The sequence below is a fragment of the Scyliorhinus torazame genome, chromosome 7, assembly GCF_047496885.1.
Source record: "Scyliorhinus torazame isolate Kashiwa2021f chromosome 7, sScyTor2.1, whole genome shotgun sequence".
Classification (NCBI taxonomy): domain Eukaryota; kingdom Metazoa; phylum Chordata; class Chondrichthyes; order Carcharhiniformes; family Scyliorhinidae; genus Scyliorhinus; species Scyliorhinus torazame.
In genome coordinates, this window is record NC_092713.1 from 248,078,102 (window position 1) to 248,096,542 (window position 18,441).

Here is an 18,441-nt window from a genome sequence, read left to right on the forward strand (position 1 = left end):
AAACTTTACTCTCCATCTCCTTTAATTTTGTTTTTCTAATTTTCCTTACAACTGAACCCCCTCTACGGAACAGCTCCCTCCTTCCCCAGTACTGGAGCCAATGACCCATGAATTCCAACGCATGCATCTGCTGCCATTGTCCTTCCAGGTGGTAGAGATCACGGGATTGGAAGGTGCTGTCAGAGGAGCCTTGGTGCTTTGATGTAGGGCATCATGTAGATGGTGCACATGGCTGCTACTGTGAGCTGGTGATGCAGGGAGTTATGTTGTGGGTGGTGAATGGGATACTAATCCCCTCGATGGTGTTCCGCTTGAGTACGGTTGGAGCCGCACACATACTGACAAGTGGAGAGTATTCCATCACAGTCCTGACTTGTGCCTTGTAGGTGATGGACATGCTCTGGGGAGTCAGGAGATCAGTTACTCACCACAGAATTCCCAGCCACAGACCTGATCTTGTAGCCACTGTGTTTATATGGCTGATCCAGTTTAGTTTCTGGTCAATGGTAACCCCCGGACTATTGATGGTGGGGGGATTGAATAATGGTAATGCCATTGAGTGTCGAGGGGAGATGGCTGGATTCTCTCTTGTTGATGATGGTCATTGCCTAGCACTTATGTGGCATGAATGCTTCTTGCCAATTTTCAGCCCAAACCAGCATGTTGCCCAGGTCTTGCTGCATATTGACATGTATTGCTTCAGTATCAGAGGTGTCACGAATGTGCTGAACGTTGTGCAATCATCCGCAAACATCCCACTTCTGACCTTATGATGGACGGAAGATCATTGATAAAGCAGCTGAAGTTGGTTGGGCCTAGGACACTACCTTCAGTGATGTCTTGGACTATGATGATTGACGCTCAATAGGACATACCTGGGCAATTTTGCACATTGCTGTGTAGATGCCTGTGTTATAACTCAGGTTACAGCTAGTTCTGGAACACAAATCTTCAGTACTGTTGCTGGGATGTTGCCAGGGCCCATTGACTTTGCCCATCAGTCGTTTCTTGCTATCCCATGGAGTGAATTGGATTGGCTGAAGATGGCATCTGTGATGCTGAGGACCTCTGAAGAAGGCCGAGATGGCCCATCCACTCAGCACTTCTGACTGAACATTGTTGCAAACGCTTCAGTCTTCTCTTTTGCACTGCTGTGCTGGGCCCTGTGTCATTGAGGGGATATTTCTGGAACCTCCTCCTCCAGTTAGTTTAATTCCACGACTACTCACGACTAGATGTGGCAGGATTGCAGAGCTTAGATCTGATCCTTTGGTTGTGGGATTATTTAGCTCTGTTCATCGCATGTTGCTTTCAGCTGTTTGATACGCAGGTGGCCCAGTGTTGTAGATTCACCAAGTTGTGATCTTATTTTTCGGTATGCTTGCTGTTGCTCCTGCCATGCCCTCCTGCAATCTTCGTTGAACCAGGATTGATCCCCCAGCTTGCTGGTAATAGTAAAGTGGGGGATATGACAGGGCAAGAGGATACAGATGTGGTTGAATGAAATTCTGTTGCTGCCGATGACCTACAATATTTCATGGTTGCCCAGTTTTGAGTTGCGATCTGTTCAAAATGATCTATTTAGCACAGCGGTCGTGCCACACAGAACGATGGACGGACTCCTCAATGTGAATGCAGGACTTTATCACCACAAGACTGTGTGGTGGTCACTCCTACCAATACTGTCATGGACATGTACCTCTGCAACAGATAGGTTGGTAAGGATGAGGTCATGTAGGTTTTTCCTCTTCTTGGTTCCCTCACCACTGCCGCATACCCATGGTCAAGTAGCTATGTCCTTTAGACTACCACACAGAAAATATTCTGTGCCCCTGGCACCCTCAGAGCATCCTGCAAGTGGTGTTCAACATGGAGGAGTACTGATTCATCAGCTGACAGAGGGCACTAGGTGGTAATCAGCAGGAGGTTTCTTTGCGCATATTTGACCTGTGATCATGAGACTTCATGGGATCCAGAGTCGATGTATCAGAAGGAAGATGTAGTTTTAATATGTTTTTTTTTAAATTAGTGTACCCAATTCATTTTTTTCCAATAATCTACCTACCTTGCACATCTTTGGGTTGTGGGGGTGAAACCCACGCAAACACGGGGAGAATGTGCAAACTCCACACAGACAGTGACCCAGAGCCGGGATCGAACCTGGGACCTCGGCGCCGTGAGGCAGCAGGGCTAACCCACTGCGTCACCGTGCTGCCCGTAGTTTTAATATGTATGAGTAGAATGATCATAACTCACAATTCAGTCTGGCACTTGTTCTCCTTCTGTGGAGAACAATTCAAGAGAAGTTGAATACTTGTCAAAATTGGCAACAAAAAAAGCCACCATTATGTGAAATGGCAAATTTGGGAGCACAGCAGAGAAATAAATGTTGTTATGGTACAACTTAACAGGCAAGTGGAACAATTTAAGGGTGTGGTAGACATTAACCTGTACAAGTTTGAAGAAATAAAAACTTTCCAAAATGAACTTGAGCTCGAGCTGAGTCAAAGCTTTGGCTTGGTTTGCGCAACAAAACCTCAGGATTGAAAATGATGCTTTATACGTGAAAAATAAGAATTGTAAAACAAGGACAAATGCCTTGTTCAGCAATGACCAATAGCAATTGTAAAACTCATGGGGCAGAATTTTCCTTCTGGTGGTGAAAAATGAACATCGGGCTGGATTTTCCGATTCTGGGGCTAGGCCCCCACAAATGGGAACGGTGGCATTTTATGCCAGAAAAACTGGCGCAAAACGGCCACCGATTCCCTGTTTTGCTGGGGGCTAGTAGGAGGCAACGTAGAGCACCCGGCTCTAGCTGCCGATACGCCTCGGAGAATTTCCGGGTCCATGGCCGCACATGCGCACGGTGGTGGCCTGCAGCGGCCGCACCTTGCTTCGTGACGGAGGCCGCTCGCGGATCCGGCCCGCGAAATAGTCCCCCCCTTCGGCTGGCTCGCGCATCCCGGACTGTTTCTGGGTTCAAATCCTGCCTCTGGGGAAAATAATCCCTAATTTTCATAAGAGGCAGACTGTTAATTGGCTAGAGGATAGATTGGGTGGCCAATTAGCAGCTGCAGGAAAGACGCGTGGACCTGAAAGAATGCAGGCCTGATTGATCAATTTCTACCATGGCAGCTAGTCCTGTGACTAACATTTCAGCAGATGTCTGGAACACACGGCAGGGCTGTCTCTCATTTCAGAAGGAGACCGGTGGGTCCTCCTTGGAGAGAAAGGAGGAGGTTCCCTTCCCTGAGCATGGTAAATTGAGGCCATCCTTCCCAGGCAAAGCAAGCCTGAATGTAAATTGTTGCAACAGTGAGTAACGGGGTTTAGTCCGCAGGAACTGGGCCTGGTGCAGGAAAAGGTTCAATGAGCTTATTCGCTCTGGCAAGGTGACTGCAATACTGAACCCTCGGAAAAGACTTCTGGGTTTTCACCCTCCAGCAGACCCCTCAGTTAAAGAGCCTTGGGTCTAATACTGGCCATAATTCTCTGGTTGTTGCGATTCAATTTTCCAGCCAGCAGCACACACCCGCCAGGTTTCATGATAGTGTGGGGTGGTTACAATGGGAAATCCAATTGACAATCGGCGGGAAGATAAAATCCTGCCGCCAATGAATGGCACATGACCGAGAAATACGGGGCTGGTGGACCGGAGAATCCTGCTCCTGAACATGGGAGTAATGTGTACCTAGGGTAGTTACTGATACAGCAACAAAGCTTGGTGCTGCTGAGGACCTGCCAGCACTGACACATGCCGTCTCTTATGTATATGAGCTGTTGACATTGGGCACAGAGGTCAGAAATGTCCTATCTCTTTTTTTCTGTCCTTGGAATAAAAACAGGCACATAATACTGTCAAAAGGGCCTAGTTGGGGGCAGGGATTCCCTACCTGCACAAGGAAGTGGGAGGCATGGAGTTCGCTAGAGTTGCTGATGAAGAGCAAGTTGGGGACGGCGAGAAGGACATTCCTGGTAGAGATTGCGAATGCAGACTAATACTTTTATTAAGAGGATGCTTGAACGGCACGGTGGCACAGTGGTTAGCACTGCAGCTTCATGGCGCTGAGGATCCGGGCACTATCCCACCCTGGGTCACCAACCATGTGGGGCTTGTACATTCTCCCCATGTTTGCGTGGGTTTCACCCCAACAAAGATATGCAGGGTAGGTGGATTGGCTTTACTAAATTGTCCCTTAATTGGAAAAAAAAAGAATTGGTTACTCTAAACTTATATTCAAAAAATTAAGCGGGTGCTTGCACTGTCGTCCATCTGACAGTATGTCGAAGACTCAGCTGTATTGGGAAGTCTCTGCTCTGCAGAAACTTCTGCTCTTCAAGGCTAGCTCTCATGATCTCTTCTTGTGTCTCCCATAGGTGCTAACGTTGAGGTGCTATGACAGATTCCTTCACCAACACCAGAAAAACTGCTGCCAGAGTGGAGGTCAGACCAAGCACCATCACATCTTACAAACGCACCCTGCATCAGCGCAGATACAGTATCTTCGGTGGGTCCTCGTGCAAGATTAGATAGGATGGCACTGGGTGATGAGTGAGTATGTCATGGATGAGCAGGAGGAGGTAAGAGAGACAGCTGTGGGCATTTCCCCTCCCTCAAACATAGAGTACATCAGCTGGGCGCAAATGCAGGGCCTTGGGAGTTATAGGAAAGGATGCTCTGCATAAATCAACAGCAACAGATGTGGCTCCACATGTTGGAATTCCATGAAGCATGGGATGAGCATGAAGGAATCCATTCAGCACATATGAGCTAACATGGCTCAAGGACCTGAATGCATGAACTCTCCCATTGAGTGAGTGACCAATCTCATGGAGAGCTATGTGCAGCAGCACTTGGAGTGCATGCAGGAACTACACATTGACATTCACAGGATGTATGCCACACTGAATCCATGATCGGTCCGTGGTGCTGGTGCCGTAGAGAGGTTTGGAGGGAATGCCAGTTGCACCTGAGCTGGTGGTCCCCAACCAACCATCTGCGGTATCAGCCAAGGGCTGAGGCTCTAGGGAGAATGAGGGTGCCATCCTTGATGGGCATCATCAACCTCCTTGGATCCGCTTACTGAGGGAGCATCCATGCAGCAGGGCCCATGCAAGATGGAGGCTACCTGTTCAATGATGTCCGTGGAGCAGCCTCTGGAGATGTACCTCCATAATGAGGGCGACGGCCACATGCACTATGACAAATGAGCCAGCTGCCTCCACCCGATCCAATGCCAAATGGAGAGGACCAAACCGAACAGCCTGAGAGCAGAGCCATGCTTCACAGAGCGGGTCACTATGCAGTGCCTCTTTGAGCACCATGTAAATATTGACACACATTGAAGCCAGACTTGAGCCTTTTTAAATTAATGATGGTACAGTGAAAGAGAGATGAAGTGGAACAAGTGTCTGTGAATAGTGACAGTTAAAGTTCTGAGCAACTGTGTACCCTTCATTGTCAGTTAGAGTTGATGCTGTGTTTCCAGTGGAAGTGTTCTCAAAGTGATTCCACATCATGCTGCCCCTGGTCTAGAGGGATTCAGCTGAAAGGTGGCTGGATCAGGTGATCCCTGATGTTAATGACACCCTGATGAGATCCTCGAGCTCTGCCATGGCACTGCCCACCTCCTTGTGCAGGGACCTCTATGATCCGCATCTTCTTCCTCCTACTTCCTCCATCCAATGCTTCAGCCTCTTCAAAGTGCGCACCTCTGTGGAGGACCATGTTATGGAGAGCGTGGCAGACCACCACTATGCACAAGGGGCGGGATTCTCCAACCCCCCACCCCCCCCCCCCCCCCCCCCCCGGGCTGGAAAATCGCTGGGGGGCGGCGTGAATCCCGCCCTGACGCCGGCTGCCGAATTCTCCGCCGCCGTTTTTTTGGTGGGGGCAGGAATCACGGCGCGCAGTTCGGGGGCCGTTGGAATTCTCCCACCCCCACCCCGGCGATTCTCCGCTCCGCGATGGGTCAAGCGGCCGCCCGTTTTCGGCCAGTCCCGCCGGCGTAAATTACACAAGGTTCTTACCAGCGGGACCTGGCTCTGCGGGCGGCCTGCAGAGTCCTCGGGGGGGGGGGGGGGGGGGGCCGGGGGGATCTGGCCCGCGATCGGGGCCCACCAATCTGTGGGCGGGCCTGTGCTGTGGGGGCACTCTTTCCCTCCGTGCCGGCGCGGAGAAGAAACCCCCTGCGCATGCGCAGGAATCACGCAGCTGTTCCGGGAACACGCTGGCACTCCTGCGCATGCGCCAACTCGCGCCGGCCGGCGGAGGCCCTTCGGCACCGGTTGGCATGGCGCCAATCACTCCAGCGCCGGCCTAGCCCCCGAAGATGCGGAGGATTCCGCACCTTCCGAGCGGCCCGCGCTGGAGTGGTTCACGCCACTGTTTGGCGCCGGTACGGCCCGCCTGCTGGAGAATCCCAGCCATGACATATCTTCAGAAGCCAGATGGTCTAGGTGAGGGCTTCAGTTATGGTACTTCTGTGTCGGGATCTTGGAGGGGTCGAGTAATCATTTCTCCAAGAGATGTCCCTCGTCTCCATTCACTTGAGTTTGTGGGGCAAAGTGAAAAGCTGGAATACCCAAGATTACCAGCGAATGTAGTACTTGTGGCAGCTGCCAGAAGAATAAGCGCGCACGTGCAGGAAACTCTTGTGCTCTTGACCTTTTGAAAGTTGAGTGAGTGGAAAAACTTCCTACTGACAAATCTAACTAGGTGCTCAGTTTGTGTCTTGAGGGCCACATGGGTGCAATCGATAATGCCCTGCACCTGGAGGATTTCAGCAATGGAGTCAAAACCCAGTGTCCTCCATGCACGACAGGTGTCAGCTGTCTGGAATTGTACACACTGCTCAGCTTTCTCAAAAAAGAGCATCCGTGATCTGCAAGATAAAGTGGTGTGCAGTTGTTTGCGAGACACCAACAAGGTCAGCAGCTGACAATTGGATGGAGCCAGAGGTGAAGATGCTGAAGGACACTAACTTTGATGGCTACTGGCAGGGCATTATGGGTAATATGGTGAGGTGCGAGGTCTTCTGCAAATCTCTGTGGTCATCTGCCTGTCTCATGCAGCGCTGGTTCTCAGTCATCTCCAAGTAACTCTGACTTTGGTGGCAAATTCTATGTGGAGGATATTGACTCCATTGCCTTAAGCCCGAGTCACTCTCATCTATTCGCCTGATGCCCTTGGCTTTAATTCTCTGTGGAAGATGTTGCTTCTCATTGCCATTGGAGGCAAAATCGGAAAGTCACACTCTTGTTGACCCCGTCCTGCTGCTTCCTTCTGCTCAGCTGGCCGATCAATTAAGTTTGGAAGCTTTTTATTGTGCCCCATATGATGCCAGCAGGGTGATTGCCACCTGCACTGCCCAAGCACTTAATGATCACTTTCCCTGCAACCTGTGCTGTGCCAATGGCTGAGTACAGCTGTGCACTGTTCATGGAGTCACTTGATTCCCTGTGCTGGCCATGACTGACTCCCCACTGTGAATCTGCATCCATTCATCTAGTCTGTCCCAGACCCAGCATGCAGGCCATGCACCCACACCAAATTCGGACCATTACCCTGAATGAGCTCTTTAGTAAGGCAGTGATAGGAAACCAGCACATTGTTCAGCGGCAGTATGTACATTTCCATGTCCACCTTCATTCCCACCTCGGCAGGACCTAAAAATCCTGCCCATGGATTTTAATAACTTGATACTGGGTTTTCAATGCTTTTAATTTCAACATAAAAACATTGTTTTGCAGATGTTTGGAGTATATTCAAAAACTGTGCAACCATCAAGATCGTATTATCCATTATTTTTTAAATAATTATGCAGTACCGTCTTAAACAACTGAAATGTCTGAATTTTTAAATATAAATTCTATACTGTCACTGTATATCTGCAGCCTCACTTTAAAAAAATCTATTCTTGATATGAACTGGACCTATTTAAAACTCCTGGATAGCCATCAGAAACTCATGTGGCTACCAAGGCAATAATCAAATCTTCACCAAAATGTTTTAATTTGTTGAAGATATTACTGCAATGTTTTTATTCAAACCTTGTATAGATTGTGAAAAAACGCTTGTCACAATATCACAAATCTGTAAATTATCAGAAGATAAGGCATTTTAGTAACTTGAAGGAAGGCTTTCCACAGGAAAGATTACAAGCTAAAGGAGGATTCACCAACAGCTTTTCAGGAGTTAAGAAGTTGTTCTACTACTCCATGGAAGAGAGCAAGGTCCCCACTGACACTTGTGATTATTTCGAATAATGTTTTCTCACTAACTGCTCATTCATTTGTTTGAATAAAACAGTCTACATTTCACGTTAAAAATAATAATTTTTCTAACTCGGGCTCTGAAATAGCATCCTAAACTTGCTCAGATTGAAATACTCACTGAATAACATTTTCAGCATTCCTAGACCTTATTTAATCGAAAGAATAATGATCATCAGGGAACCTCTGAATATGAATGCATGGTAGTCGCTTTGAAGAAACACTCTAGTCTACTGATATAATTCTGTACTTTTCCAATAGGGCATTGCAGCATGGTCCTCCCAGCTTAAAAGCCACTTTAATCAGTTTGTTTACCTGTGATGATTACCAAGTTTCCTTCTGGGCAAATGATTAAGAATGCTACCCCGTTGTATTTATACTGAAATTACGACATCCTGTCCAAATTTATTAACTTTCGTGTCGCTCTTGTATTGAAGCAGGGCTATATGTTATGTAACATAGATCAAAGGATTCTTAGTCACATTCCTTTGCACGTGTTTGTCCATACTCATGTCTATAACAGTAACATTTATGTAGTACCTTTACCAGAAATAGCATCCCAAGGTACTCCACAGAAGTGTGATCAGAAAAAAAAGTGGACGGTGAACAGAAGAGGGAGATTCTAGGGGAAGTGCCAGACCACTCAGTTAAAGAGATGGGTTTTAACGAAGATCCTAAAGGAGGAAAGAGTAGTAGGTTTCGGAGGAAATTTGAAATCATAGACAGGTGGCTGCATGGCTGCTTTTGGTGGGATGAAGTGATTGAACGATGCTCAAGAACAAGGGATAATGATGCCAAGTACTTTTTCATAATTTTTTATAGCCTCTGATCTTCTCTGTTAAAGCTATTAACTTTATTTGGGGTGTGCTCCTATGGTTACTTGTCACATTTTGGTTCTTTAAATGACCATTCTACAGGTCAGTGGTTATAGACTGAGATGATGTGGGAATATGACAGTTAATCCTGTTTTGGCTTTCACCCAACGTTGATAGACATGCAAATTTGCCAACCATAAGACACAGCAGCAGAAGTAGGCCACTTGGCTCATTGAGTTTGCTCCGCCATTCAATGAAATCATGGCTGATCTGATTAACCCTCAGCTCCATTCTCCCACCTCATCCCCATAACCCTTGATTCCCTTACTGATGAAAAATCTGTCTATCTCAGCCTTGAACATCTTTCATAAATCTAGAGTACCCAATTATTTTTTTTTTCCCAATTGAGGGACGACTTAGCGTGGCCAATCCATCTAACCTGCACATCTTTTGGTTGTGGGAGTGAAACCCACAAGACTCGAGAAGAATGTGCAAACTCTACACAGACAGTGACTCAGGGCCGGGATCGAACCCAGGTCCTCAGCGCCCTAGGCCGCAATGCTAACCACTGTGCCACCGTGCTTGAGCATACTTAACAACCCACTCTCTACAGCCCTCTGCAGTAAAGAATTCCACAGATTCACCACCCTCTGAGAGAAGAAATTCCTCCTCATCTCGGTCTTAAATCACAAGTGTCCGTGGGAACCTTGCTCTCTTCCACGGAGTAGAACAACTTCTCAACTTCTGACTCTTTGATTATGCCCTCTGATCCTAAACTCTCCCACAAGAGGAAACATGTTCTCAGCATCTACCCTGTCAAGCCCCATGAAAGTCCTATATGTATCAATAAGGTCACCTCTTATTCTTCTAAACTCAAATGAGTACAGGCCCAACCTACTCAACCTCTCCTTACAAGAAAATGCCTTATGATAGCAGCTAGGTGTGGAAAAGCTGGATGATTTTCCCCTCTCCAGCTCAGGACTACCAACATCAATTGTAACATTCTCTACTATAATTGGTTAAATTACTCCTGTGCAATGTAGAGGAAAATCATCTTCAAGTCATAAAGCTATTTCTAAATTCTAAATAAAAATATGTCCACCCTTATGTTATCTGACTGTGCTCAAAATGCATCCTGGAAGGCTACATCTAATACAACAAAGTAACTTTTCTATTTCTTGTTTCTTACAATTATGTTGAGTAAAAGACAAGAACAAGTGCAAATAACAGTTAATTTGAGGACAGTCGTACAACACTGAATCATGTAGCATTTTTTCTGGGCTATATCCAGGTACTGGTGATGAAAGAACTGTTCCAACTATCATTTATAATCCCAGTGTTTTTACTGCAAAATCATCTATTAATCGAGTCAAGAATATTGAAGTACCGGAATGTTGAATTCGGACGGTGAAGGAAATTAGTTTTTAACATGGCTTTGGCATTAAAGGCATGTCTACATTAGTCATACATGAGTGGAAACTTAGTTAAACTTGATTAGAACATTCTCTAGTTTGTTAAACTGGTCAAAAAATGTTTCTGATAGTTTACTGTTGAGTAGACATTACATTTTAAACCCTTTGAATTGTTTGGATGAGTCATGTAAATGTTTTCTGCTTAGCTACTTTATGAATTCCTCCTGAAGCTATACTAATACATTTAGGGCTGCATTTTATATGCCCCTGGCTGGTGTGTTTTTGGAGAGGGGAGGGCACGTAAAGTAGGGTAGTTGCCCATTTCACCACCTTCCCGCTCATCCCCATAATCTGGTTGGGGGAAATTCTGCCCATGGTGTTAAACGGTTTGCGTGGGCAGTCGGGCGGGAGTGAGAAGGTACGTTTTGAAGGAAGTGGGAGGGGAGGGGAACTATCTTTGGGATGGGGCCCTTTGCCCATCGGGGTGCAGTCCCTCCTAAGACAGTACCCCACTCACCCCATTTCTTCCTACCTGCCTGCTGTATAAAACACACCACTACCGCTCCCGTCCACCCTAATCCTTAAACTTCTCAATCCTCCCTGCCTAAGATCCCGGACTTACCTGGCTCCAGGTTCCATGGGCCACCATCTGGTTGTGATCCCAGCAGGGCCCACTCATGCGCTCTTGGTGCTGCCAGGACTGCTGGAGTTGTCGGCCAATTCGATTGATTGGCAGCCCACAAGGACGGGACTTCCTTTCCAGTGAGGGGTGGAAGTCCCACGATGCTCAATTCAGCCTGCCCGCAGTGCATTGTGGCTGCAGGGTGGCTCCATGCTGACTTTCCTTCAGTTGGGCTGTGCACGATCTGTCCGTCCTCCTGTAATGTACTGCCCTTAGTTGTTGAGACAATTACTTTATCCAGACTGTTCTGGTTTCAATACATTGCCCCAGGTATAACCACTGCAAAATACTCTTCCTAGATGCTTTATAAAGACTCCCAACTCAAAGATAAGAAGCAATTCAAATCCAATGAATGTGAATCTCATTTTTTACAAACTCAATCAAGTGATACCGCAGCGAAAAAACCTTGTTATAATCCTGTCGATCTAGTGAAAGAGTTCTCTGGGTGCTTTGGAAATCAACAATTGACAAAGCAAAGGGGATGAAATTGAATTCAGCGGGGCTGCAAAATGGTTAGCAATGGATCAGGTACTCATAAACAGTACCCAATTTTGCTTTCCATCAAAATCAAATTGGACCAGGTGTATAATGGGCAGCTGACTCATCACCACATAGGGTGTACCTTCTGCAAAATATTCTTATTCCTACTCCCAAAGTTTTTTTTTCTGTATTAAGGTTCGGTGACTTCCTAGTCCACAAAATCCATGAGATTGTTGTTTTATGTGGGAATGGGTTAACGGGGAAATTCAGTCAGAAATTAAACACGGACATCTCAAAAAATAGCTGAAGGTATGATTTCCTCCCGTTCCTACTGTGGTCACTGGAACAAACAAATAGGTCCCTGCTGGATATTCATACAGAACTTCCTAAAAACAGTTTTCATTCTTCTCTAACACTGTGCTGTGGGCCAAAATCAGACATCTCCCTATTACTCACATAGCAAGTACAGCTGAAATTAAGAACTCATGAGTGAGGAATTAAAATACATCCCCCAATGCTGTAAATCCATATATTGGTGGTCTGAGATACTGTATTATTATACAATCTGCATTTTAAACAAAACAAGTAGCTAATAACAACAGTTCATTAGTTCCCCAGCATGAAATAGTGTATACGGGTAAATTTTCTTTTGACATGTTACAGTAGCTGCACGAGGTAACAATCTGTGACAAATACTTCAATATCTTCATAGAAATTAATTTCTATCTTAATTTTTGAATTGAGAATTCATTTCATACTACATTTATCGTTACCTGTATTTTACACTTCTAAACTCATTTCATATACAGTTTGTTGCGAAGTAGAAAAATGTAAATACATAAATGTGTCACTATTTCAGAAATACATTGATTTGTAGAATATTAAAAAGTCATGAATATCAGCTATGAATGTTATAATTACAAAGTTGTGAAATGTGTGGAAAATTACTGCATGGTGTAGTGTTTTATCACACCCACAGCATGACAGAGTAGCAAATTAATTTTTAAGATTTCCTAAAGCAAGGCCAGGGATAACTATTTCTTATTTCCTTTATTTAAAGAGCCTCCTGGTCCCCGGGGTAACTGCAGAAGGTGCCAAACAGAAGGTACACAGAGGTTTTCCTATCAGCTATTGAGTTGGTCAAGATTTGCAAGATTTTTCGAGTTCAAATTGGTAACAGAGAGCTGCTTTACATAGATTCTTCATAATTTTGATTTTCAAAATACTTCAGAATCTTTAATGATGTCTAATACCAGCAAACTTACTGAGCAACAAATCACTCAGAGCACAGATCGATTGGAAAAAGATAATCCGAAGGATGATGAGCTAACTGCTGACTTAGAAAAAAGGAGCAGAAGCGGCATAATAAATGAGCCAATAAGTAAAGTTCTAAAGAAACCTCGTTCATCAACACGCTTTTCTACATTCGGCAGTACCAGCTCAATGAATGGGCAATTGCAGAATGGAAGTATTTTAGTATATGGTAAAGAGTCAACAGTTGTTCAAAACAGTACTACCTCAAAGCATAAAAGAATCTCTCACATGCTAGACAAATCACTGGAAAGCTCATCAGAAGTACAGAGTGAAGTACACATTGCTTCTTCAGATCTTCAAAAGCAGGTGGAACCTGAGCATATTTTCCTCTCCAGTGAGCGAGAAGCTGGCATTTCTGACATGGAGGTGGTATCTGCTGCTGAAGCAATAAGCAGTCCTGTTGATTTACCCTTCATGAGTGGCATTCCATTGAATCCAGGTGTTTTTATTATGACTCCTGCTGGGATATTCATGGCAGATAGTGCACTCCAGATGGCCGGTCTGGTAGAATATCCATTGCAGAATGACCTTGCTTCAGCCATTCATTCTGGAAAAAAGAAGAGGAAGAGATGTGGCATGTGTGAGCCCTGCAGAAGAAGATTAAATTGTGAGGAATGCAGTAGCTGTAGAAATCGCAAAACTGGCCACCAAATTTGCAAACTGCGAAAATGTGAGGAACTTAAAAAAAAACCAACAGCAGCATTGGAGGTAAGGGTAACTTCTACAAGGTTTTTGTTCAAAGTTTTTTTCCTTCAAAAGTGAGAAAATCAGGGTAAAACGGTTCAAAATGCATCATGAGAAATAATTTTAATGTTGTGAAATGCTGCTTTTTAATGGTTATGCTTGAATGATTTAAGCAGCCCTCAGCATATTGGGATTGTGCTAAGTATCTTAGATAAATCTCTGACAATTACATAATTGTAATTATTATACAGTATATATATTTTAGGGGCACAAGTTCTTCTTAAGTAAAAACTTCATTAATTCATATATTTGTGCAAAAGGCAAGATGTTCTGTTTCCAGAATTTATTTGCAGCTTCTGTAAAACCACCTTATTTCTTTGAGACCAACAGTCTGTCAATGTTAGAAAGAATAAACCAGAACTAGCTTCAGAGTGAATTGAGAGCAGATGATGCTCATTGAAGCTTGTGGGCGAGATCTTCCGGCTGTTCACACCAACAGGATCTTCCGATATTGCCGATCACACATCCCCGTGGATTTCCCGGCAGTGTGGGGGCGATTCAATGGGAAATCCCATTGACAACAGCGGAACTAGGCCAGAAGATCCCACTGCTGGCCAACAGCGGGGCATCTCCCGCCGCCAAGAAACATGGGAGGCCAGAGAATCTTGCCCTATATTTAAGAGCTGGGTTTTTCCCATTGAGAGGGATTTCTTCTGGACAGGGAGAGGATTCAGACGGGTTGAATGGAAACCACTGCGCGTGTGTGCTGAAGGATAGTATCACAATAAAACAGTTGCGGTTTATCAGGCTGTTTCTTGATGCCTTATTCGGTAAATGGACTGTTATGGCAGTCTGGGCCACTAATTAACAATTACTGATTTACAGTCATATAATATTTTGTTTTTATATCCTGAATGTTGTAAATGGCTATTCTTGAGAAGATAAGTACAAAAATGTCATTTTACTTCAGCACCACCCATTGGTTCCTTGATGCTACATAATTATCTCCATTTTGTTTAGTCCGCCATGTTTTTTTTGATGAAGGTATTATATTTTAAAGATTTATTTATTTGAAATTGTTTAACTAAAGAATAATTTGGCACGTGGCAAGTGTTGCGTCCATTAATTACAATGGAAAGATGTATTCCAAGAATCGAAGAGACATGGGCCGGGAGTCTCCGGGGCTGCCTGCCAGCGGAGGGAACCCCAACCGTTTGTTGAACCCAGGGTCGGGCCAAAAACGTGTTTCACGCCGGTTGTGAAACCTGTTGGCAGTCTTCCAGCCTGCTTCATCGGCCCCGACGAGCTTCTCGACGTCCCCAACAAGGTTCCCGCTCAGACCCGGTGGGAACATGCAAATGGCTGGTTCAAGTTGTTTTGCATGTAATTTATGGGCAGGACGCCCGATTCAGCTGCCTCCTGGGATGCTCCAGCCCCACAGCCGGAGTCCCGTTGACATGAATTGGTGCAAGTCCTGAGAAACGGGGATCTGGCAGATTGCAGTCTGAGTGGGGTGAGTACCCTCCCTACAAATGACTCCAGGGTGCCGATGGGGGTCCTTCATGGGGGGTGAGGGTCAGGGGGGCTTGTGCTGCGCTGGAGGAGCTACGATTGTTTTTTTTTCCGGGGATGGGATCATTTTGCTGCTCTCCCCATCTGCAGGTTAAACCCTTTAAACAGTCAGTCTGTATCTAAAATTTTATTCTCTCATAATAAAGTGAAAGTGTTCCCATCTGCACGCCTGAACATTTTAAACAGCCTGTCAGTATGCCAAGGTGCATGTGCTCTTTCTAGGAAGCGCTTGAGAATAAAGAGACAGCCTCTTTTTAAAAAAAACTGCGGTTAGAAAACCATCCACTCCCGAGTTAATAGATCCATACAGAGCTATATAAAGAAATCATCTTAATTCCCTTTTTGAAACTGCCTCAATGTGTCAATCAAAAAACGTTTAAGAGGTCGTAGCCCATGAAATTGAATATAAACAATGTAGGTCAAAGGTTTTAAACTTCTAGGCACACAAACATTTTAAAGGGCAATGAAATTGACTGTGAAAAAATCACTTCAAAGATTTCCACCACATTAAAGGGAAATTATTTGCCTTCAACACTTAGATCTTTGCACATGGCATACTGACAGACTGTTTAAAGGGTTTAAAGGCTGCAGATGGGAAGAGTAGCCAAACGCCCTTCCAGCCTAGAACAAACACCCTGAACCCTACCTCCCATGAAGGACCCCCTCCACACCCTGGACGCATTTGTAGGGTGGGTACGCACACTTTTGCCACCCCTCAGACTGCAAGGTTCCAGGTTTACACTGCCAAGGGGTGGGAAGGGAATAAGAGGATGCTGAAGGGGGGTCTGAGGGGTGGGAGGAGACGGGGGTTGAAGGGGGGAATGGGGGTGGCTGAAGGGGGGCACGGAGGGGGTTCCTTGCCAGTGATTCGGGGGTATCTGCAGCAACATTCTGAGATCGGAGCGCCCTTTAGAAATGGCACCTCGGTCTCAGAGAAGCGGGACTTGTCAGCGAGATTAGGTCCCACCCTCTCATGTCCAGCGAGAACCCCTGTGTGCCACTGAATGGCACATCACAGGTTTGCCCCTAGCACCAGCAGGAATCACTCCGTTTTTTCTGCTGGTGGGTCTTCATTGGGAAAAATTGCACCCATGCAATATGTTGGGGGAATGGCACCTGTTATTGAGAAAATTATAATATACACACAAGTGATTTTTAAAATGTTAACAGCTATCAAACCCTATCTTCCAGTCTTGCAACCTCTCTCTACACAGGTTTCTGTACCCTTCCCATTTTTTATTCAAGCTTCTGTTACATTTTCAAACTGTATATTTTGATGTTAATTTCCTATCTTCTGCTGATATGTTCTCATCTGGCTTCAAATCACAATGGAATAATTTGATCTTTGGTGTATATCAAGTGATATTGTAACATCCTGGCGGGATTCTCCGACCCCCCCAGCCAGGTCGGAGAATCCCTGGGGGGCGGCGTGAATCCCGTCCCGACGCCGGCTGCCGTATTCTCCGGCACCGTTTTTCGGGCAGGGGCGGGGACCACGCCGCGCCAGTCGGGGGCCGTTGGCAGTGGCGCCCCCGGCAATTATCTTGGCCACGATGAGCCGAGCGGCCGTCGGTTTCCGGCCAGACCCGCCGGCGTGGATTGGACATGGTCCCACACGGCAGAGCCTGGCCGGTAGGCCAGCTGGTGCAGTCCTCGGGGGAGGGGGGGGGGGGTGCGCGCGCTCGGGGGACCCCACTGTGGCCTAGCCTGTGATCGGGGCCCACCGATCTGCGGGCGGGCCTGTGCCGTGGGGGCACTCCTTCCTTCTGCGTCGGCCTCTGTAGGGCTCCACCATGGCCGGTGCAGAGAAGACAACCCCCTGCGCATGCACTAGAATACGCCAGCTGGTTCTGCGCATGCGCCAACTTGCGCTGGCCATTCGGTGCCGGTTGGCGCGGCGCCAACCCTTCCGGCACCGGCCTAGCTCCCGGAAGTGCGGAGGATTCCGCAACTTACGGTCGGCCCGACGGCGGAGTGGTTCACGCTATTTTTTACGCCGACGTCAGGCCATCGCGGGGATTCGGGAGAATCCCGCCCAGGTCTTTATCCATTGGTCAGGATTGAAGTCAACGGAGTTGAAAACTGAGAGATGTATGATGGGTGACCAATACAATGCTATCTGGTCCACTAATATTCAATCATCCTTACCTAGTCTAGCCTATATGTGACTGGTAGACTCTTAACTGTCATCTGAAATGCCACAACAATCTAGTTTGTTGTACCAAACTACTCCCAGAAAAGCATAATATGAATAAAACAGGACAGCTCATTTGACTTCAACCTGGGCATCTGGTTCAGATACAACAATAGAATACTCAAACCAGTCACCAAAAGGAAAATTGCTGGAAAATCTCAGCAGGTCTAGCAGCATCTGTAGGGAGAGAAAACAGCTAACATTTTGAGTCCGGATGACCCATTGCACGGTAGCATTGTGGACAGCACAAATGCTTCACAGCTCCAGGGTCCTAGGTTCGATTCCGGCTTGGGTCACTGTCTGTGCGGAGTCTGCACATCCTCCCCGTGTGTGCGTGGGTTTCCTCCGGGTGCTCCGGTTTCCTCCCACAGTCCAAAGATGTGCGGGTTAGATGGATTGGCCATGCTAAATTGCCCATAGTGTCCAAAATTGCCCTTCGTGTTGGGTTGGGTTACTGGGTTATGGGGATAGGGTGGAGGTGTCGACCTTGGGTAGGGTGCTCTTTCCAAGAGCCGGTGCAGACTCGATGGGCCGAATGGCCTCCTTCTGCATTGTAAATTCTATGCTCACTCATGCTCAGCTTGGTTTCCACTCAGCTCCAGATCTCATGACAGACTTAGTCCAAAAGTGGACAAAAGAGCTGAATTCCAGCAGTGATGTGAGAGTGACTGCCCTTGACACCAATGCAACATTTGGGCAAATGTGGCATCAAGGAGCCTGAGTAAAATTAAAGTTAATAGTAATTAGGGAAGATCTCTCCACTGGTTGGAGTCACTGCTAACACAAATGAAGATGGTTGAGGTTGCTGGAAACCAATTAACTCAATCCAATGACTTGCTGCAGGAGTTCCTCAGGCCATTGTCCTGGACCCAACCACCTTCAGTTTCTTCAACAATGACCTTCCCTCTGCCATTAGATCTGAAATTTCGCTGATGACTGCAGTGTTTGGTTCTATTGCAAACTCCTCAATGAATAATGAAGCACTTCATGTTGGCATGCAACAAGACTTAG

General features: G+C 46.3%; 1 protein-coding gene across 3 annotated transcripts in view; it reads left to right on the top strand.

The window, feature by feature from the left end:
* LOC140426934 (CXXC-type zinc finger protein 5-like) overlaps positions 1-18,441 on the top strand; it is a 40,199-nt gene that overhangs the window by 8,919 nt on the left and 12,839 nt on the right. For 2 of the 3 annotated variants that reach the window (XM_072512234.1, XM_072512235.1), the window contains exons 2-3: positions 12,727-12,771; positions 12,898-13,688. In XM_072512234.1, the coding sequence (XP_072368335.1) occupies positions 12,727-12,771; positions 12,898-13,688 (836 nt within the window). Of the gene's footprint in view, positions 1-4,380; positions 4,448-12,726; positions 12,772-12,897; positions 13,689-18,441 lie in introns of all 3 variants that reach the window. The other variant, XM_072512233.1, reaches the window with a different exon arrangement.